General features: G+C 42.8%; 3 protein-coding genes across 8 annotated transcripts in view; 1 reads left to right on the forward strand and 2 right to left on the reverse strand.

The window, feature by feature from the left end:
* Positions 1-907: 907 nt before the first annotated feature.
* On the forward strand, positions 908-5,337 carry LOC101156014 (MAPK regulated corepressor interacting protein 2-like). 3 transcript variants are annotated; one of them, XM_023957554.2, is made up of 6 exons: positions 912-1,047; positions 1,222-1,338; positions 1,404-1,473; positions 1,786-1,922; positions 3,828-3,926; positions 4,984-5,337. In XM_023957554.2, the coding sequence occupies exons 2-6, from the start codon at positions 1,284-1,286 to the stop codon at positions 5,052-5,054; spliced, it is 432 nt and encodes a 143-aa protein (XP_023813322.1). In that variant the 5' UTR covers positions 912-1,047; positions 1,222-1,283; the 3' UTR covers positions 5,055-5,337. The 3 variants fall into 3 exon arrangements, with proteins under 3 accessions (XP_023813323.1, XP_023813322.1, XP_023813324.1); XM_023957556.2 differs by having other exon boundaries at positions 966-1,114; XM_023957555.2 differs by having other exon boundaries at positions 908-1,338.
* trap1 (TNF receptor-associated protein 1) lies at positions 4,700-11,953 on the reverse strand. The gene is made up of 18 exons (XM_004071432.5): positions 11,689-11,953; positions 10,908-11,072; positions 10,735-10,817; positions 10,506-10,646; positions 10,221-10,292; positions 9,566-9,726; positions 9,266-9,375; positions 9,116-9,189; positions 8,781-8,936; positions 8,557-8,677; positions 8,405-8,474; positions 6,973-7,120; positions 6,695-6,880; positions 6,464-6,602; positions 6,298-6,383; positions 6,051-6,196; positions 5,903-5,975; positions 4,700-5,823 (listed from the first exon to the last, which is right to left on the reverse strand). The coding sequence occupies exons 1-18, from the start codon at positions 11,801-11,803 to the stop codon at positions 5,722-5,724; spliced, it is 2,148 nt and encodes a 715-aa protein (XP_004071480.1). The 5' UTR covers positions 11,804-11,953; the 3' UTR covers positions 4,700-5,721.
* Positions 11,954-12,107: 154 nt separating this feature from the next.
* Positions 12,108-20,991, reverse strand: part of crebbpb (CREB binding lysine acetyltransferase b) — a 36,947-nt gene continuing 28,063 nt past the window's right edge. For 2 of the 4 annotated variants that reach the window (XM_011478183.4, XM_078951613.1), the window contains exons 16-31: positions 20,695-20,869; positions 20,318-20,436; positions 19,972-20,211; positions 19,722-19,810; positions 18,724-18,804; positions 18,546-18,602; positions 18,375-18,452; positions 18,197-18,264; positions 17,963-18,113; positions 17,626-17,772; positions 17,021-17,134; positions 16,757-16,922; positions 16,242-16,409; positions 15,899-16,060; positions 15,416-15,697; positions 12,108-15,310 (exon numbers count right to left, since the gene is read on the reverse strand). In XM_011478183.4, coding sequence (XP_011476485.1) covers positions 13,067-15,310; positions 15,416-15,697; positions 15,899-16,060; positions 16,242-16,409; positions 16,757-16,922; positions 17,021-17,134; positions 17,626-17,772; positions 17,963-18,113; positions 18,197-18,264; positions 18,375-18,452; positions 18,546-18,602; positions 18,724-18,804; positions 19,722-19,810; positions 19,972-20,211; positions 20,318-20,436; positions 20,695-20,869 — 4,341 coding nt within the window. In that variant the 3' untranslated portion in view covers positions 12,108-13,066. Of the gene's footprint in view, positions 15,311-15,415; positions 15,698-15,898; positions 16,061-16,241; positions 16,410-16,756; positions 16,923-17,020; positions 17,135-17,625; positions 17,773-17,962; positions 18,114-18,196; positions 18,265-18,374; positions 18,453-18,545; positions 18,603-18,723; positions 18,835-19,721; positions 19,811-19,971; positions 20,212-20,317; positions 20,437-20,694; positions 20,870-20,991 lie in introns of all 4 variants that reach the window. The other 2 variants (XM_020705306.3, XM_020705307.3) reach the window with 1 other exon arrangement.

Consider the following 20,991-nt stretch of genomic DNA (forward strand, 5'->3'; position numbering starts at 1 on the left):
TATACAAGAATATGATGTTCCTGTACTGCTTGATTGAATGACCCACTTTTATGTTATCAACGCTGGCCACCAATAAAACCAGACTGGATACACTGAGAAGGCAGAACTCCTCTGTGACAGTTCCTGCTGTCAAAGACCGATTCTCCTGCAGAAGTCTAGCAAAGGTTCTCATCCCCTGTGTGGTTCTTCTCTTTATTAAGGAAAAAGTCAGAACCCTGACACTGTGAAGAGTTTTATTGGAGTTGGAACCATAATAACATGTCATTTGATTATTTTAAATAAACTGTGTGTATTGTGGCAACAGACCACTGGTTTACCTAGGGTACATGTTTACATTCAAGTTAGATGGCCCCACCCTTATATTGACGTGTTCTCCCTACCATGACAAAGGTGGATAAAGGTGGAAAGATTTCATGTAATCCATGGACACCAGTGAAGATCACAAATCATTGAAGAAAAAAGGTTCAGCGCACTGTGGGTCTAGATGACCCAACTCCCAATGTTAAAGTGCCTAGGATAGCACAAGGGTTAAAAACGGGTTCACTGGCATAGGTTTTAAATCAGAATAGGTCTATGTTCAAACTGTCAGGTTTTTCATGTTAAACCTCAGGACGCACCCATACATCAGTCATGTTATGGGTGCCACCTCCACCTTTCAAACACTGCCAGGTTTGAGTCATTTAATAATCCTCATAGTCTGCAGTTGTGTCTGTTCGCACAAAAATAGATAATTTGCATTTAAAGCTTTGTTGATGTTTTTTTCCAAACCAAGAAAGTGCTTTAAGCCTCCCACCCCTCATCAAAAGAACTTATTAAACAAATTATGTCATTTTCTTGCGTTAAAGGCGCAACATGTTGTGTCATTGGCGGCACGCTGTCTCTTTAAGGCGCACGGGGAGGCGTGTGAGGACGTAGAGTGACGCGTTCCGTCGGTGTTCGGCGAGCGCCCGCTGCCGTTTCAGGTTATGTGACATTGGGACATTGAGCAGGACACCTACGCGCTGGAGCCACTGCATGTTCTGAGCCTAGGGGACATCTGGACAGCAGGTGAAGGAATACGTGGGGGACAGATTAAGGACGCAGACTGGGATGCGTAAAAGCAGCTGGATGAGAAGTGCGCGGCGCTCGCTCCCTGAGGGTTTCCTAACAGATTTGTCTCTCAGGTCAACTCTGCGCACTAAGTTTCTCAGCACGGACAGTTTGATCTTTTTTATTGTTTAGGAATGTTTCCCCCTGAAGCGTCTTAATTTCGTAAGTGCCAACTTATACACGTGTGCAAGTAAATGATGTACACAATCACCAGGGGTCCTAGTAAGCTGGCCACTCAGCGACGGACAGGTGAGTCTCCGGCGTCTTTACGCACTCCTTTAAGCACATGGGGCTTTAAAGGGCTGTCTCTGCAGGGCCTACTCAGCAGCCGGACAGCAAAACAAGTGACTTCAAACATAAACAGACGTCCTGGAACATGCCTGAGTAAGTCTGCGCCCTCCTGACGGTTTCTGAGAGATGTTTACTTGCTGCAAATTAAAGATGCGTCGCTGCCTCTGAGTGAGTGGGATCGCTTTAGTGATTTTGAAACAGCCAGCCTGGCCCTGAGTGTGTTTGTATGTGACCTTGTTGGCACATGGTCGGTCATGCAGCTGCTGCAACTCCTGCTAGGCCAACCTTGCTTTCAACACCTGATCAAAGGCCGGCTCAAATCTTTTTAGGACACTTTCTGCTCTAAAACAAAGTTGTTGTTTTTTATTTTAAAAAAAAAAAAAAAACCTTCTTTGCATCCACCAGCCTCCCTGCACCCAGGATAGTTTTCAAAAGCCAGAATGGGAAGAAGTACCATCATCCTGCACCGGCTCTCCCAGCAGACAGTCGACAGGAAAGTTTCTCCCCCCTCCATGAGGAGAATGTCACGTTCATATCTTCCGGTAAGGACCAGAAACATTTGTCTCTGCACCCAGGCACCTGTCCTTCCTTTTGTCATTTTGTAAGTGCCGAAGTTTTACTATCGGCGTTTTTAAAGTCTCCAAACCAGCCTCGCCCGCACAGCTGCTCCAACATTGATAGCCACAACCAGGGAACACCCCCCCCCCCCCCCTCACACACACACACACACACATCCAGCGACACGTGCTGACAGAAACAGCCACCCGGGCTCTGATATCAACACCTCGGCCTCTCATTGGGGAGGAAAGAATCATTGTTCAAACTAGAAGATGAAGCCTTTAGTTTGGAATCACACAGTGACCCAGTTTTAAAGTGTGGGGGCTCCTTTGAACATTCACTGAATCTCTTTGTACCCCCCCCCCCCCCCCACCACCAAAAAAAAAAAAAAAAAAGAACTCACTTGGGCCGGCCCCGTCTTACTTCCTGTGTCCTCTTAGCCGCTGGCATTGAAGCTCAGCCCCAGCAGCTCATAAACAACTTTGCTAACCTTGCAGTTGAACACACAAGGGCACAAAGGAGAAACCTACCCCCCCCACCCCTCAGGGGGATTTACTTTTTGCCAGGAACCCTCACAGGTGGCTGAAAATCCAACGTACCTGCAGGCATTTAATCTGCACGCTGTGTGTTTATTTGAGATACAAACATTTGCAGCGTGTGCAGCTGCCTCTGTGGACATCACTGGTCGGCTATGGTGGGTGTGATGCTTTTTTTTGTTTTGTTTTTTAAGACCCACTCCAATGAAAATTGTGTTTTTAACATGTTCGTGAGGGATTTTTCTCATGGTGAATGACATGTATAAAGAAAATGAAGATCAAGATAGCATTTCTGAGTATTTCTTTCTTCAGATAGTTGTAAATAAAGAGCAGGATGAAGAAATGCTGTTTAAAAAAGCTTGAAGTTGTGACAACGGCAAGCCACAAGCTCTCTGCTTTACTCCATTCTGATGCATCCGCTTGTAGAAAAATAGATCCATGTACGTCTGGCATCTGACTCAAAACTGTACAGATGGAAAGCTCCAATTATTTTTTTATTTTTTCCATCAGCTGAGCAAGCAGATCAGAGCCGGAGGCCTCTTTTGTTGGACAGATTTTACTGCTACAATAGGAGTTTATGGATCTTCTGACAAACTAAGGGTATATTTGTATAAACCCTTTTTGTATTTGAGGCTAAGCTTTATTTATAATGTTTATATTTACATGTATTCCTTGTTGGACCGGATGGAAAAAAAGAAGACAGAAGGAGAGAGAGAGTGGGATGTTAGAGATGGGGGGGATAAGGGGTTAAGATGGGGGAGATAATAACATAAGTGTCATAAGTAAATAGCATGACTTGGTTCTTACACACACAAACCTACACACACCAACAAATAGTGTGCACACAACTATTTACAGGTTTGAAGTATGTTCACACATACAGACTCATTCACTTTGTGCACGTAGTTGGGTACATACAAGATATGCATAACCAATGTTCTTGGAGAGGGGTGGATAAACAATACCCATACTTGTGCTAAAGTGAATGAGCAAGAATGACATTTTTGTTACACCGTTAATGTTAGGTTGGGGTTGTGAGGGGCTGTGACCTAGCAGAAGAGCGTGTTAACAAAGGGATGATGGGAAATGGGGCAGACTTTACTCCACGCTAATGATCCCACCCATAATTCAGAGGCAAATTTTTAATGAAATCCTGCTGCTCTACAGAAACTATGTCCAAGAAAACTAGACATTTTTAAATTTAGACTAAAAAAGGCATTGTATAATTACAAAACCACTGGGAACGCTTTTAAAAATGGCTTAAAAGAGGATCGGAGTGGGGACTTTGAACCCGGAAAGATGGGCTTATTGTTGGTGTTTATGCTGGCTGCACTGACGGAGCTGCATTTTCAGCCTGGCAGGAGGTGATCCAGCAGCAGCAGGAGGAGGAGGTGGAGGTTTCCCAAAGAGCTGTTCACTACAGAGAAACAACTCCAGGGACGCACATTGATGGTGAGTTCAGCTGGTTCTTCTGCTTTTTGTCTCAGGTGACGTTACAGGAAAAAAAGATGCTAGATTGTTAACAGATTGTTTTTTTAATGAAAAAGTCAGAAGCACAACTTTAAGAATGACAAGGGTTATATATTATACAAGATATAAGCATCACGCATTGATTACATTTTAATTAAAAAGGGATATTTTAAAAACATCACAGAAAGTACTTTGAAGCAGAAATGGAGTATTACACGAGTTTTAACTTATACAAGTTTTTTGGGGGGAGTTTCACGATGTGTCCACAAGGGGGCAGTCACATTTAAAATATAAAAACTTGGATATGTCAAATTAAACAGACTTTTAAGAAATGTTTTAAAGTATCATTTTGGAATTTCAGATTTTTTGTCTTTTGTTTCATTAATACTTTGGTTTTACCAGCAGAATGAACGATGTAAAGTCATTCATCTGAGCAGTTGCTTGCGCAACAAATGTCGTCTTGTAGTTCCTCATTTCAACCACTAGGGGGCTGCAAATGCTTTTAAACATTTTGCTTTTTTCTTTTACAACTTTACTGGGAATGACCTGCTTTTTCTGCAAATACTTATAAGAACGTATTTTTTCTTTCACCTTAAGGTTTTGTAAACAGAAAAAATATTGGCCATGTTTCAGCAAATGTCTATAGACAAAGTGTGTGGTTACTTCACCTATGTTTGAGTTATTTTTTTGTTAAATCTGACTTTTCAAGGTTACTCCATGGCTGATGACTGAACTGTCAATCAAGAAACTACACCCCCAATTTAGATCAACTTTAATAACATAGCCTATCAAAACTCAAATACAGAAGGGGAAAAATATTATGTAAGCACAGAAAATTGAGTGTTGAATTTTATTACATTGAAAGGAATCAGAAGGAATTTTTTTCCATTTTAACTATTTGAACCTTTAAATTAGTCAGTTTTGATTGTTTTAACCACAAACCTGTAAGTCAAACAGTTTTGCAACAAAAACCTTTCAAGCTGTTGGATTTGTTTGAAAACTGACCAGACGTTTTCCTCTGACTTGTCGAATCTGTCAGGTTTTGTGCCCTTGGATCTGGATGAATGGTGGGCCCAGCGCTTTTTAGCAAACATTGACAAGCTCTCCTGACGCTGAAGAGGGTTTGTGGCCCTCTTGCCAAAGGTTTCGCCCTGCTGTAAGGCGGCTGACGCGGTGGAAACCCGGGCTGCTGGCTCCAAGTGCCTGAACATGGTTCCCATGGACTGAGCATGCTGGGATGCTGCTGCTGAAGCAGAGAATCACTTCAACTGAACTTAGTCCACATCTGATTGTTGAGTCTGAGACAAACAAGGACGACTACAAGCTGAAGTTCTAATGTTTTGATGCTCACAGATGTTCTGCTAACATGCAGTAAAAAAAAGTGTTTAAATAAGCGGTTTGTCTTTATTAAACCCTCAAATTGAGCCGTTTTCCACTAAAACAAGCTGTGGTATGAACAGCTCAGGTTTCTGCATCACTTCAATGTTCTCACCTCTAACACGAGCTGCTGATCTTTCAGAGGATGTAGAGTCAGGAGGACATTCAGCCTCTTTCTGGGGCTTGACGGCAGGATTACAGACACAGCCAGATAACCACGAGCAGTTTGTACAGTTACAACAGGAAAACTGCCTTTCAAGCATCAACATGCTCTACTAATGAGATTATGGCGCTTCAGGGATGAAAAAGTGCTTTAAATAGTCTTTTGTTCTCCACGTATGACACTCCTGATTGGCCCTCCAACTGCGAAAAGTTTTTCATCTTTACACTCGCTTGTCCATCAGTGTTTCTCCAGAGCCTTGGTCAGGAGGTCGTTGAGGCGGGCGATCATGGGTCTGGGATCGTCGTTCAGTCCCGCAGCGATCATGGCGTTGTCATAAACCTGAAACACAAGGATATTTGAGACGTTTCTCGTCTAAAGCTCCTGTTCTGAATCCACGCTTGAAGGTAAAGCGCAGCACCTGCTCCAGTAACAGAACAGCCAGCTCAGAGTTTGAGTCCTTCAGCGTGTGCAGCTTCTTGATCAGATCGTGTCTAAAATAGAAGCAAAAGTCAGAAGTCTGTTCAAATCCACAGAAGTGGAGGACCACATGTGGGCGGGGCTCTCACCCTGCATTGATCTCCAGTGTAGGCTGCAGGATCTGGGCTCTTTCCTCAGCGCTGCGAGCCAGCTGCTGAGTGCGCAGGAAGTGGCGTGCGGCGCCCATTTCTAAGACGGTGATCATGGCGGGGTGGGTGTCCAGACGAGGAGTCAGCTGAGGGTCAGAGCAGGAACAATTTATTTACCGTTTTGGCTAAAAAGGAGGAGAGCGGAAAGCTTCAAATGCTGAATGTGATTCCTGATCTGCACGTTTACCTTGATATTCGTGACTCGAGGACCTAAAGCGTTCTTCATCCAGGCCATCAGGTCGTCGGCCTGCTCCTGTGTCAGACGCTCAGATGCTGCGGAGGACAAACGCTCACCTTTCAGCTCTGACACAAAAGAGGTCTGCGAGAGCCCGGCTTCTAGGGATGGTACGGACCTGGCTTGCTGTCCTCAAACTTCTCCTCCTTGTAGTGATCCACCATGATGTCCGTCTCCACGGAGATGAGCTTCTTCTTGTCAAACTCCCTGAGGTGGAGCAGGGTCAGCTCGTCAAACTGCTCATAGCAGAACAGCACCTACATGGTGGAACGACGGAGATCAGGCGCCTTCAGACAACCCCAGTTGTGAACCAGTGCTTTGTTTAAAACAAAAACCTCCATGTTTTTACCTCCATGTCCTTCTTCTTCATGGCTTCAAAGTACGGCGAGTGCTCTGCTAAATGTCGGTTGGGGGCGCACAGGTAGTAGATGTTGCGCGTGCCGGCCTTCATACGCGAGCCGTACTCCATCAGGTTCGTCTGCTGGCCGGCCGGTAAAGCCGATGACTCGAAACGCAAAAGCTTGGCGATGTCCTCCTACAGAGAAGCAGCAAAACGCTAATCAAACTAAAAAGAATCTTTACAACACTTTCTGTTCCAACTTCAGAGTCCAAATAGAAAGCGGGCACCTTGATGTCTTGCTCCTGGGTGGTGACAATCCCCTCCCTCATGAACAGACCGTAATCTTCAAAGAACGTGTTGTATTTCTCAGGCTCCTTCTTGCTTTGGTCCAGCAGGAAGCGGATGACTCTCTGCTGCAGAACATCCCGAAGCTTCCTGCAGAGGCAGCGGGAGAGCAGTCAGCACCAGAGAGCCAACTTTGATGGAACACAGGAAATCACGATAAATAACCGCTCTCTGTTCAACTATTCAAATGTAGTCAGGGCTCTCACTTTTTAGACGTTTAATAGGAATTTTACTAAAGTTTTAATATTAAACTCAAAAGGGAACATTTTTAGTGTCCTTGTCTTCATGAATGTTTTGGGTCACCTTGGTGACCACTTTTAGATCTCAATTCATGCCTGCACAAAAACGTCCCCAACATGTCAAACCTCAACATGATCTGCTTCAGTCAAAAATTACAGGACAGCAAAAGAAAAGAGCGGATTCCACATGTTTGATCTGACACCTGATATCCACACGGATGCCTGGCTTATGGGGGAAAAGGACAACTTTTAGTGGCAAAGAAATGAATGATTCAATTGGATTTACAGGTGGACATTATTTGAATTTAAACAGATTTTTTCAAACAACTCGTTTTCATTTTAAATCTGCAACTGTTCACATAAGTATTACTTTAAACCCAAAGGTGGAAAAAACAAACAAATCTGTATTAGAAATTGCTTAAAGGAACAATTAATCCATAACTGAGCTGAAGTCGAATCGTCCAAAGAAGATGCCATGTTTTAGAAACTATAGGTGTGTCCGAATTCCTTCACTCATCAATTCATAGTGTACTATATAGTGCGTTTGTCATTTTGTTGTGCTGTCCGAATCTCCAATTCCTAAATCGAGTGCCCTACAAATTTCCCAGAAGTCTCTGCGAAAATCCAGTGTGCATCGATGCTCACTAGATTGGCGAATGTAAACCACAATGCATTGCGTTTGAACATTTTTGTGAAAAAAAATTATGTTTAAAGTATTTTTTTTAAACCATTAACGTTTTCATCTTCAGAACAGAGTGGATTCATAAATGGTCATGACTCATATTTCATATCAATGAGATTTTCACTTTGACGTCGTCATTTGCATTTAAAAACAAAAAAGAGGTAGTGATCATGGTGTCCGATTTGCTTTCAAAGTCCAGGGCACTAGATAGTCCAGCACTATATAGTTTTTTAGTAGTTGGGGAGTTTGGTGGGACATAGACTTAGTTCTAGAAAATGACACAGGTTTCTTTGATTTTGGCAAAAAGCGACCCTCTCATGATTAAAAGTCCCCTGAGAAGACTTTCAAAGTAGATGACAAGACTGTCAGAGTGGGACTTTAAAGCCACAGCTGCCCCTTGGAGTTAGGTTTGGGAAAAAGTACCATAAATATCTTTGGATTTTGCTGCTGTACCTGATGAGGGCGCTCTCTTGCAGGAGCTCTCGACTCAGATTCAGAGGGATGTCTTCACTGTCCACCACGCCTGCAAACCGAAAGAATAACCACCGATCCAAATCCCCGCCCCCTTTTCTCCATGATGCACGAGTGCTCGGAGGAATACAGACCTCGGAGGAAGCGCAGCCACTTAGGAAGAATATCAGAGGCTTTGGTCTGGATCAGAACCTTTCTGCTGTACAGAGCCACGCTGGAGCCCATCTCCCTGCTCACGTCAAACATGCTGGGCTTCTGTTGACATCAACGTTCACTCAGCCGTCACACAAAAACCTTCATATCTCCAAGTATAAATGTCTTTTTGGTCACATCCTGGACCTTGAAGTGACCTTCTCACCGAGTCAGGGACATAAAAGATGCTGCGGATGTTGAGGGGGGCGTCGGCTCGGTAGTGCAGCGTGTACCGGGGCTTATCGTAGGCCTGAGCGATGTAGCGGTAAAACTCCTCATGCTGCCAGTCGCTGATTTCTTTAGGCTCCATCAGCCACAAGGCCTAAAAACAGAAACAAAGGGTGTTACACGTGAGCAAGCAATATTTCTAAACAAGTAAATTCAAACTAAAAATGTCATCACAACAATTTCATCATTTCAATTTGAGGTTTTTCCTTTAGGAGTTATGAGAAGAGAATCACCTTTTATGTTGAGACCAATAAAGTTCCAATAACAACTCACCTGCAGAGTGTTTAGTCGACGGCCATTCAGGAAAATAGGGAAGCTGACAAAGTTGCTGTATTTTGTCACCACCTCTGTAAAAAAAACAAAAGGCAACATTTTGTTAGACAGAAGAAAGATATTATAATTTACCCACAACTCCATTTTTACCTTTAACCCTATCCTCGGAGGAGAACTCCTTGCAGTCATCTTTAAGGTGCAGCACAATTTTTGTTCCTTGTTGGACTCCACTGGCTTCTGCAACTTCAAAAAGTCCAGAGCTGACGGAGAAAACAACATCAAGGCAGAGGTTATTCACCGTCTTTGTAACCAATAAATGCAATCTTGCACAATATTCTTTCTAAAACATGTAAATTAAGCATTTGTTCTCACATCGGGGGAATTTTTAGTGCCTACAGCTAAAACAAAAGGAAGGGGTCTTTCATTAGAAGCATCTGTCATTAGACTCACCCATCGGAGGACCACTTGTATCCGGGTGCATCCCGATCTGCAGACCGAGTGAAGACATCGACGCGGTCAGCCACCATGAACGCCGAGTAGAAACCAACTCCAAACTGACCAATGATGGAGCTGCTTGCCTCTGCCTGGTTCTGCAGAGCATCCAGGAACGCCTGCAGAGCACAAGAAACGGTTCACATGCCGCAAACGGAAGACACAAACATTTTTCAGCTTCCAAAACAAAATGCAACTATTTCAAAGTAGAGGGTCGGAAATAAACGGTAAAATTTCATCATCAAAAAATAACAATCAACTAAAGTTAAAGTAAAGTATGTGTTCAAAATACAACAAACACATTTTTCTTTATAAGGTACAGGGATAGTTTATGTTACTTTATAGTGTACTATGCAGTGTATTTTTACACATGTATGTGTGTATATGTACAATATAAAATAGAGCAAGGTCTGAATAAAACAGGATAAGAAAAAGGATTTTCTTCCAATTCATTTTCCCTCCGAGTCATGCTTTGTCACATTCCTTTGTTGGTCTTGTTGATTTAATGGTTGCTCTCCTTTAGTCTTTTGTGATTTTCATTCATCAATGTTTTAGAAAAACAAATGTGGTGATGATGGAGACTATAATTGATTTGTGAAGAAAGCACACTCACTTTTGAACCAGAGCGAGCGATAGTACCTAGATTGGCCACCAACTCCTCTTTGTTCATGCCAACTCCTGTATCCTAAAAGAAAAAAGAATCCTAAAAACTCAGATGTACAGCATGTTGTACCACATTTATCCACCAGGTGGCAGCGAAATAACAAACGGCCTAAAACCATCCCAACCCCAGAACCATTTTGATTTGTAGGAGCAAACATGGGTTTTTTTGTGGTTTATTTAAAAAGGTTTTTTCTTATAAATCATATTTTTTATTTAACCATTAGAGTCACAGTACCTGGATGGTGATGGTGCCTTTTCCGGCATCCGTCTTCAGATGGATCTCCATTGGAGCCGTTTCTCCTCCTGCTGTGATAAGTTTATGCCTCAGCTTTTCCAGAGCGTCACTGCCATTAGAAATCAGCTCCCTGATGAACACCTGAAGAAATGACAAGTAAACATGTTGAACGAAATAAAAAAAAATAAAATAAAAAAAAGACAGTGCGAAGCTGTCTTCTTTCTCTTACTTCTTTCTCTGAGTACAAGGACCTGGCAACAATGTCTAAGAGTTTTTTTGTTTCAGCTTGAAATTCATGTTTGGAAAAACTACCTGAAAACAGAAAAAGATCACTACATTAGGGAATGAAGAGAAAATGTGTACATCATTGTTACAGGAGATTTTAAGCTGCTGATTTGACACCTTGCACGGATTCAGTGTCACTTATAATGGTGTGTAGAGGCTCCACTTCAGGCTCTTTCTCAACTTCCTGAGTGCTATAGAAAGACTGCTGGCTCAGGACGTGACAAGACCCCTGCAACCTGCACAACTTGGGCTGACAGTGCCGCTTCTGCAAAGCCTGTAGATCTGACAAAAGGGAAAATTAAGGCAAAGAAATGAATAAAAACAACTTGAAGATCAGCATTTCAGACAAACAAGCTTATTTAAAAATCTTTATTGTATCATATTTTCTTAACCAAACAGAACAGCTTAAACTGCAATATTTAGATAGTGTTTATAATTAGAAAGAAACATCCAAGAGGCCTTGTGGAGCAAATAGAATAAATAAAAAGGTATCCCAATTCTCCAAGGTCACCTCTGCCCAAGCTGTTTCTGATCTGACCTCCATCATCATGAGTGGGCTGGATATCATTTTAGATAATGGCGTGGACATCCCTACCCCAAAAACTAGTTTGGCCAACCTCGATGGAAGTGCAAACAAACATTTGTGGCAATTGCCAATAACCACCCAAACAATGTTTAATTAAGTTTGACCCACTACTGCTTCCGTAGTTGTAGTAATTTAATTTACCCACATTCGAATATATTTAAAATCTCAAATGTTTCTCCATCAGCTTCAAGTCAAGCCTTTGGCATGAGCACCAACTCCAGATAAACTTGCTCCAGATAAACTTTAGGATGCTGAGGCTGTCAACTCAACAGCTAGGCTAACTAACTCTGCTAGCTTACGAACACATCTTACCTCTAGCAAGTGGAAGCGACATGGTGCGGCTGCTCAGTCCTCGTGACATTACTCGGGAATTGGACCTTTGAAGAGAACTGAGTCCGAATCGACACAAACCCAGAAAGCGTGACATTGTGGCGGATTGATTTGGAAAACACCAGCAGACCAAAAACGTGACCTGCGAGGACACACGCTAAACGACGCACAGGGAATCTCCACGCGCGCCTGAAAATGACGTCAGATAGGTGTCCAAAATCTGCCTGATGACAATTAAAAACAGAAGAAAACTGACTGCTACTGATGGGTTTAAATCCATTTGGGTTATGATCATAACGATATGTTATTATTCGAATGTATATATTGTACCACTAAAAATGTACATTGCAATGTAAGCTTGAATTTTCTTTGTTTCACCATTAAAATAAATACAAACCAAGTCTGTGGCACACAGGTTTATTTAACAATATGATATAGAAATATGAAATGAGCCATTTGAACCAGTTTATACATCTGATTTCATTCTTATTTTCTATTCATACCATATTTACAGTACTGTCTAGCTGCTTGATTTACATTGGAGAATAGTTCCTCATCAATTCAAGTTTAATGGAAGAGAAAAAGATGCACAAAACTCTCTGAACACAAATCAGCAGTCAAACAATGGAATTTCCCACCACAGGCAAAAGAGGTTCAATACATAGACAATTCTTTAAATGTAAAAACAAACAAAGCAATGTAGGAAAATCTGCCAGCAAAACGCTGAGCCATGGCCAGTGAAAAAAAAAGAAATCTGGCACATATTAACATTACAAGCTTTAAAGCAGGTGTCTTTCTTACCAGCATGATGTGTTTGTGTGTGCAATACGAAGTGTAGATCTATACAAATAAGTAAATCTCTATTAGACTCTGCAACCAGGAAAGAAATTAAGGCTTTCCCAAAGGCAGTTATCTCAAAAAAGGGTGTATTATTTGAATAAATTAGCCAGGAACAAGGAAACTAAACAAGAGGTCAAACCTGGCAGAAAACTCCCAAGCAATTTTACATACTCCTCAACACAAGTACAATATTAATTTGCAAAAGTACAAAAAAGAATACAACAAAATATTTTTGTTTCCAATTTTTTTTTTTCAAAAGTCAAATGTAGATCAACTGAAAAACAAATTAAAACACAATGACATGGGTAAACTCTTGCAAAGCTGATCTGAACCAAAATTTGATTTCTGTCCTTTTCCCCAGCGCATGTAAATCATTCTGGTTTAGGAAAAAAGTAGTTAATTGCTAAAGGAAAGTTCACAGTCCAGAGGCCTTTTAAGACTCATTTGTTTGTATTTCTTTCTTTTTACATAAGTCGGTAGAAAACCTTTCAGTTGAAAACGAGTCCTCTTTCTTAAAATGCTACAATCCTTCAACAAATTTTTCCAGAGTGTCTCCGGTTGTGTCACCCACCATGCCCATGTCGTTTCCTAAAGCCCCTCGATTTGGTGTGTTCAGCTGTGGGAGCATGGCGCTCTGCTCAGGTGTTCCCATGTGCCCTTGCTCCATGGAGCCAGACATGGGAGCGAGGCTGGGATGTGGAGAGTTGGAGTGTAGAGCTGCATGTTGAGGCGATGGATGTGGTTGTATTCGTGGGGAGGAGCCGGAATGAGGAGCCTGTTGTGATGGCGGCCGTGGGGACTGGACCGGGGCGGGGGAGCGCACTTGATTTCCCAGGGTGTTGGCCATGGTTTGGCCCTGTAGGTGAGCTACTCCCGGGGCTTGGCCTTGTAGCATATGAGGCTGCGGACTCATGGAGTTAGCCTGTGCTGGAGAGCCCATCTGCTGCTTCATCTGTTGGGGCTGAAGCAAGCGCTGTTGGAGGACCATCCTGGAGCTGTCGACGCCCATGCCAGGTTGCCCCATTTGGGATGTAGGAGGGAGCTGGCTCATGGGTCCCCCGCCTCCTTGCATAGTCATTTGCTGCTGCATACAGATCTGGGAGAAGTTTGCTTGTCCCGTCTGCTGGGGAGGAAACTGACCGTGGACCTGATTCAAGCCTCCCTGTGACTGCATTTGCTGCATCCTGAACATCTGCTGCCTGCGGTACAGCTGGGGGTTTCCATTTTGAGCAGGATTCATCATCTGGCCTTGAGGACCTATGGACATCATGCCCTGTGGTCCTGCCGGCTGCCGAGGTTGCTGCTGGGGAGAAATCCCCGGTCTGGGCACCTGGTTTGCCATTGATGACATAACCTGCATTCCAGCCTGGGAGCCCATCATGGCCTGTGGGTTCTGCTGCTGCTGCGCCTGCTGCTGCTGCTGCTGCTGTGGTTGCTGGCTGGCCTGGTACTTTGCCGTTCTCTGTTTGATGAAAGCAGCCATGAGGTGTGGGTTCGACTTTAAGATGGTCAGGACCTGCTGCTGTTGGTGCGGAGAGCTGGGAGATTTGAGGAAGTGCAGTAATTCCTGCAGGGCATTTTGAGTGATGTTGCTTGGTATTCCCCGGGGCATGTTCTGTTGCTGTTGTGTCATGCCCTGTTGCGAGGGCATCTGGGAAGGCATGACCCCAGGCATTTGAAGACCGTGTTGCTGTGGCATCATGGGCCTCTGCATGAGCTGACCCGGCTGTAGCATTGGGGTTCCCTGAGCCTGTTGAGAAACCATGGGACCTTGCTGGGGAGGGACTTGTGGCTGAGAACCCTGGGGCTTCTGCATGCCAGGGTTCCACTGGCCTTGCTGCATAGCCGGCATCACCTGGGGACCCCGTGGCCCTTGCACCATCTGCATCTGGTTTGGCCCAGGCCCCATCATACGAGAGTGGTTCATGTGCATCCCGTTCATAGCATAATTTGTCTGCAGCTGCTTTGCCTTGGCTACCATCTGGATCTCATGAGCCACTTTCTGGGCTGCCAGCAGTTGCTGCTGTTGCTGTGGAGGCGGAGGCTGCTGTTGGTGTGGCATGTTTGGCATTGGGGACAGCTGCTGATGGAGTGGGGACGACGGAGGCCCAGGTTTACCCTGTGGAACAGGCGTTGTGGGCTGACTACCGCGACCATTACCGGGGAACCCCTGGGCAATGTTGGCAGGGTTTGGTGGTTGCTGTTGGGGTTGGTTAGGCATGGGCTGGGGAGTCTGGGGGGTATTAGGCTGCTGCAGAGAATTTGGGGTGTCCAGGGCAGTGGAGGTAGGTGGAGATGGCATCGGCATTCCTCTTCCAGCCATAGTGGCCATTCTGCGGCGCATCATTTGAGCCTGATGCAGCCTGTGCTGCAGCTGCTGCTGATGGAGCTTTTGCTTAATGTTGAGACAGAATGGAACTGGACATTTGTTCTCCTGACAGTGCTTGGCATGATAACAACATAAAGCAATAAGCTGTTTGCAAACCGGACAGCCACCATTGGTCTTGCGCTTGCAGCCCTTGGTGTGCTGAACTACCCTCTTCATCTTCTGACATGACGACAGCGAGCAGTTGGCGTTGCGGCATTGGCAGGCGTGGACAAGGGACTGGATGCAGCGCTGGATGCTGAGACGCCGATTCTCCTGTGGGCTCTTGGAGGCCTCCCCACCCTGACCGTTGCTGTCATCGTCCAAGCCTAGGCCCCATTTCACCATCTGATGCTCATGGCCCTTGGTCTTGTAGCAGTTAATGCATAGGTCATAATCCTGATGACACGTGAAAGGAGCACATGAAAGTTAAATGTCATTTAAGTGGAAAGTTTTATATATAAAAAGTATAGAAACATTTATGATGTCAAGTGTTTTTTTTACCTCACAAACAGTGCAATGCCAGCGGGTTTCCACGTGATGCTTGCACTCATTGCAAGTGTAAACAAAGCGGTCCTGGCCCTGGTTGTGCAGCTCCACCAACATGCACATTGTACTCCACTTGCATCTCCTCAGCGAGCTGAACTCCCAGTGCTTGTCCCTGGCCAAAGTCAAAAAGGCATCACGGCCATCCATGAGGTCACAAGTAAGCAGGGGGTCTGGGTCCATAATGGGCGGCAAGGTGTTGATGACGGGCCCAGCATGGAGGTGTATGACAAAAAACACCTGAGGCACACAAAGTTTGTTAGTCTCGAGCGTCAAGAACAACTCCATGTAATTGAGAGATACATATTTTTCCTTAATGACAGTGACTCCATGAGACAAGTACATTGCTGTGAAACCCTTAAATAAACAAAAGTGGGCTGGAAAAAGAAGAGTATTTTAGTCTCAGGACAAAAGAAAGTTGCAGATGGGAAGTTGACCCACCTCCTTATGTTTTTCCATTGTGGCGTAAAGTTTTTGTGACAGATCATTGGCCACATTTGGCATCCCGGGTTTTTTCTTATTGGCCCGACTAAGACTGCTTTTGTTCTTGTTGGTTTTCTTGTTGTTCTTCTTTTTGGCATTCTTGCTGTCAGCCTGGGCCCCCTGTAACAAAGACACATGAGGATCCGATAATGTAATTAGAGTAAAGAGTGGCAAACAATCCTGTAGCAGCCGGAGCTTTCACAGATGAAATATCCAATCATGTTTAAATCTTAAGTCTTTTTAATCACTGGGTTCATAATGATCTTGTGACAAAAATGTAATGTTCTTCATGTTAACATACCTCTGTAGTCTCAGAAGAGGCTGTGTTCTCCTCTTTTTTCCTTTCCTCCTCCTCCTGCTCCAGCTCCTTAATGCTCTCCTCCAGTACATTAGGCCAAAAGTCTCCTTCGAAGTACGGCAGCTCATTGGCACTCGTCAGCCTATCTTCTGTAGCCTGCTTGAAAATGTCCTGAAACAAACAAACATGCTCTCATTAGAGGAGAGTAAGTTGCATTTTGGCATGACTACATATTCACACATGAATTACATCATTGCACAGTGCGGGAGCACTTTACAGATGGAGTAGAATTTAAGCCACTCCAAGGAAATTTGCCAATTCTGCATCACAAATTGATTTGATCACAAAATCAGGATGTATGGACATTGATTTATATGCATAAGAAATGCATGTGGTTTCCACCAAAATACTCAAAGTTAAAAAAAAAATTGTTAATATTCTGACAGATGGAACAGCAAAAATATTTCAAACATTAAAAAAAATATTATCTAATGAACCATTTCTGAGGGGTTTCTGACCTTGTAATCATGCAAAATCCGCTCAGCAAAAGCTTTGTCCAGCATCTTGCGGTACCACTCTTGGAGCCTTTTGGGCTTTGGGATTTTCTGGTCAGGAGGGTGGCAGTGGAAAATGTAGTCATCTCCTTCACTTGGAGGACAAGCCCAAATGTGACCCATCACATACCTGATTAAAAAATAAAACATTATAAGCTATTTTTTATCAGCAACTGTTGTGCATATGTCCGTCTGAAGGGGAAAACCACAATGTTAGTTTGCACCCACCCAAGTTTCTTTACATACTCCAGGTAACCTATTAGGATCTCATGGTACACTGCAGTCCTTAGCAAACGTGGCTTGAAGAAGTGAACACTGTCAAGGTATGATATGTAAACCCGCCTGAAAGACAAAAACAAAACTCTGATTGGAAGGAGAGGAAAAGAAGCTTTATTTCTACAGGGAGGCCAACTGAGAGCAAGCTCTCATTTTCCTTGAGAGGGAAGCAATATAGAAACAGTTAACATATCAGTAAAAGTTAAAAGAAGAACAATTAACATTCAAAATTCATCACATTTTACTAGGAAATACTAAATGTATACATTACATTATTGACCCCCCCTCCCCCCAAAAAAAACGAGAAAAAAAACTAAAAACACTTTATTTGGTACATAAAGTTTAAAAAATAAGATTTTTTTTAAAATAAAACAATAGAAAGATCCTTTTAGCAATTTATAAAACAAAAAAGGCTTATTATTTGATGCTATTCAGAAAAAATGAATTAGCCATCTTCATCTACCATTTTAATAATAATTTAAGTTAATGCCAACAAAGTTTTGTGAAAATAAATGTTTGCAGTATTATTTTAAGGTGTTTTTGAATTGTATTGTTACCTGGTGTTTGGAAAAGGACAATCAGAGCCATATTCCTGGACGTGCATGCCGAAGAAACAAACGTCCACACCGTCTATTTCCTCAAATGCAAAAAGTGCTTTGGTTCTGTAAGGGAAGTTTTCCATCATCTCGCCTGAGTCTACAAACCTGCCAGCAAAAACACAAAAAACAAATATGATGACTGCTCTTCAAAAGGGTTCCTTAGAATGGTACACCTCTGTGATTAAGTTAATGTAACAAGCTAAAATTAGTTTTTTACTCGAGAAAGCTGCTTTCTGAACAGTCCTGAGACAAGGCTCTCAATTATGTTAAGAGGAGAAGCAAATATGGACCTCACCTCGACTTCATGCCGGGCTTAACATCGACTGATTTATCAGAGCTAGCAACAACCCGCACAAACACTTCACCAGCTTCTGGGTGGTTTTGTCGCTTCAAGTATTTGTTGACTCTGTCCTCGATGTATGTCCCTAGCCTGGTAGTCTGCAACCCTGCCAAAAGACAAATATATGTTAGACTATTTATGAGTTTTTTTTCTTTATATTTAAAAGTTAATAACATTTTTATAACTGACTTCGAGCTGAGAACTTGTTTTCTTTTTTTGTCTTGCCAGACTTCTTTAGGCAGTTGTCACAGATGAAACTGGAAAAATAAACAGCTGCTAAGTTTTAAACTTCTATTTGTATAGAAAGGAATTCAACCACAAATTGAATACTTTCACCAAAAATAGCTGTCACAGTAACTAGACTTACCCTGATGGCCAAATGACTTCATAGTGTAGCACACATATCTGATGCATTTTTCTTTCACAATCTTTACATTCAACAAACCTAGAAAAAGACAAACACATTCATTTCATTTTTTAAAAACATGTAAAGAAGAGTCACATATATTAACATGGCAACCAGTCAAAATAAACTCACGGTTCTGGGTCCAATGTGTCATTTTTCTTCTTTTCAAACTGTTCTTTCGATATCACACTGATCAGAAAGAGAAACAGGAAATGCACGCTCAAGATGGATGCTGTGACTGAAACATTTATCCACAAAACCAAACCCTTAGATGCAAACGCGACCATCAGCACCGGCAGGGTCAACTTACGTCTGTGGTTGTGCAGGATCGTCCCCCAGGGTCACACTGTTGCCCTGGATCTCATTGAAGCACTTCTCACAGAAGTGATACCTGTCAGCAATAAGGCCATATTTGGGTGAACTGCACCCAGCACACAGTAGCAGCACAGGTAAACCGGAGAACAGGCACAGGAATGTGGAGTGAATGGAGCAACAACCAAGGACCGGGGATGGGCAGACAGACATGACAACAAACACACATACACACAGGCAGAGATACAGGTTAGTAACAACTGAAATGGTCGGGATTCAGCCCATCAGCCACACTAAAACAATGAAGGAAACATGCTTAAGGATGATGTTAATGAGATTCCCAACATTTAATGAATTTTCTGAGACATCTACAGCATGCTAAACAATCAAAACGAAACATCCACAACAAAATAGTACGTTACTATTGTAAACCATGCCGTAAACATCATGCATAATGAACAGGTGAGAGTGTAAGAAGGGTGCCTAAGATGATTATGGGATGATCATGCGAAAAATACATGCAAAAATATCTATCACAAAAATAAACAAATATTTCATGTTATAAGTCCCTCCAAAGATGACGCATCGAGCATTTCCCATGCTAGTCAATCCATAGAAAGCAACATCATAGTTTAAACAAATTTAAAACATTTTCCTAATCCTCTCCTGGGATATTGCTATGATTATTTCAACATTCTGCTTTGACGTCTGACATATGCATCAACTCTGTATTTGCTATCAAGTTAAAAGGTAAGAGCTATCATTAGAGGAGCTGCAATAGCGGCCTTTGCACGCAAGGGGGTGCTTTTGAGCCAGATTAGTAAAAAAGAAAAAAGAGAAGTCAGTGGACAATCACTATGGTCAGTAAATCTGATAGGACCCCCATAAAAATGTATAAATGAGGATTGGCAGATGTGTGGAGAGGTATTAGGTTTTATTTCTAAGGGACACTGTTTAAGGGACTCTAATGCAGGGAATGTTTAGTTTGCACTTTACCTGTTTTGATAGCTGTAGTAGGTGCCATCCCTGGAGATGGTGCACAACTGTTTGCCATAGCAACACAACGTCTGAGGTGAGAATTCATACTGTGGGAATAACCGAGAAAGCACTCACATGTCACTGTGAATTCATTAGCAGCCAGTAAACACAAACATGTGAAGGCCGATAGGATCAATAGAAAATATGTTTCCCTGCTTTTGCTCTTTTTTTTCTTCTTCTCAGTTTCTTTTGACTTCCAGTCTCTCACCTTTCTACCACAGCAGTAGCCAAGGGACTGCATGACGGGATCGATCTCTACTTCAAAGACTTCTGCCAGTTTGGTGCAGTACTTGTAAACCCGAGATGTTTTACGGTTGTACAGCCAGGCGTTGTTGAACATGAGCCACACGTCTTCCACATACTGCCATGGCTCCTGGTACTGACCAGTGTCCAACTTGCGCTTGATGGTGGATAGGTCAATAGGGTTTTTCACAATGTCAAAATAGTCCTGCAAGACAAAAGCTCGACTTATTAAGTTTTTAAAAGAACAATTCTTTTAATAATTATTATCATGTTAAAATAAGGGAATATATTATTAAAATGTGGAGACTCACAGGAATGCCCAACAACATAGGGTCCACAGGTTGACGGAAGGGCAGGGACTCTGGGTCCTGTCTGTAGAGGGCCTCCAGTGTTGGCATGAGGGCTTGTCTCAGTTCTTCAGGTTTAAAAACTAGACAAAAAACAGTTTATGTTGGACATTAAGCAGACTATAAATGCTGCATCTGCAGCAACAAATGACCTAAACAGGTAGAATGATGAAAAATAGAAGCAAATTTATGCTTCTGGTCTATACTTCCTCAAAAAACTATTACGAAGCATCTGGGCTTTACACTGTGGATCTTCAAAACAGATGTTAAGTGTTAGAAGCACAAAGTTCTTATCGGTAGATTATTTTCAAAAGAAAAAGTTGGGCTTAAATTGGGCTTACTCTTTTTGTGATTCTGAGAGGTTGATGTGCTGTTCGCTCCACCTTCCTCCTCTTCTTTGGGTTCCGTCTTCACCTCTGTTTTAATCGCCGGCTCTGCTTCCATTGGTTCCTGCTTTGGTTTAGCTGCATCTGGCTCCTCCTTTTTTACAACTGAGGGTTTGGTTTCATCGTCCTGCTGTACAAACAAAAACATATATTTAGCAACCAACAGGTAGAAAACTAGTTACCTGTAAAAAAGAGACAAATTTAGAGTTTATACTCTGTTATTCTGTAGATGTGAGAAAAGCTTGTTGCTGC

Source organism: Oryzias latipes, chromosome 8 (genome assembly GCF_053564925.1).
Source record: "Oryzias latipes strain Hd-rR chromosome 8, Olatipes_Hd-rR_3.1".
NCBI classification, from domain to species: Eukaryota; Metazoa; Chordata; class Actinopteri; order Beloniformes; family Adrianichthyidae; genus Oryzias; species Oryzias latipes.

What these genes read in the sequence shown, in the direction of transcription:
- LOC101156014 (XM_023957555.2), top strand. Translation starts at nt 1,284, where the DNA reads ATGATGTACACAATCACCAGGGGTCCTAGTAAGCTGGCCACTCAGCGA. An exon ending in GGCCACTCAGCGACGGACAG is followed by an intron (nt 1,339 to 1,403) that starts GTGAGTCTCCGG and finishes CTGTCTCTGCAG; the next exon opens with GGCCTACTCAGCAGCCGGAC. An exon ending in TCCAGGGACGCACATTGATG is followed by an intron (nt 3,927 to 4,983) that starts GTGAGTTCAGCT and finishes CGAATCTGTCAG; the next exon opens with GTTTTGTGCCCTTGGATCTG.
- trap1 (XM_004071432.5), bottom strand. Translation starts at nt 11,803, where the DNA reads ATGTCACGCTTTCTGGGTTTGTGTCGATTCGGACTCAGTTCTCTTCAA. An exon ending in CCTTGTACTCAGAGAAAGAA is followed by an intron (nt 10,647 to 10,734) that starts GTAAGAGAAAGA and finishes TCATTTCTTCAG; the next exon opens with GTGTTCATCAGGGAGCTGAT. An exon ending in AAGGCACCATCACCATCCAG is followed by an intron (nt 10,293 to 10,505) that starts GTACTGTGACTC and finishes TTTTTCTTTTAG; the next exon opens with GATACAGGAGTTGGCATGAA.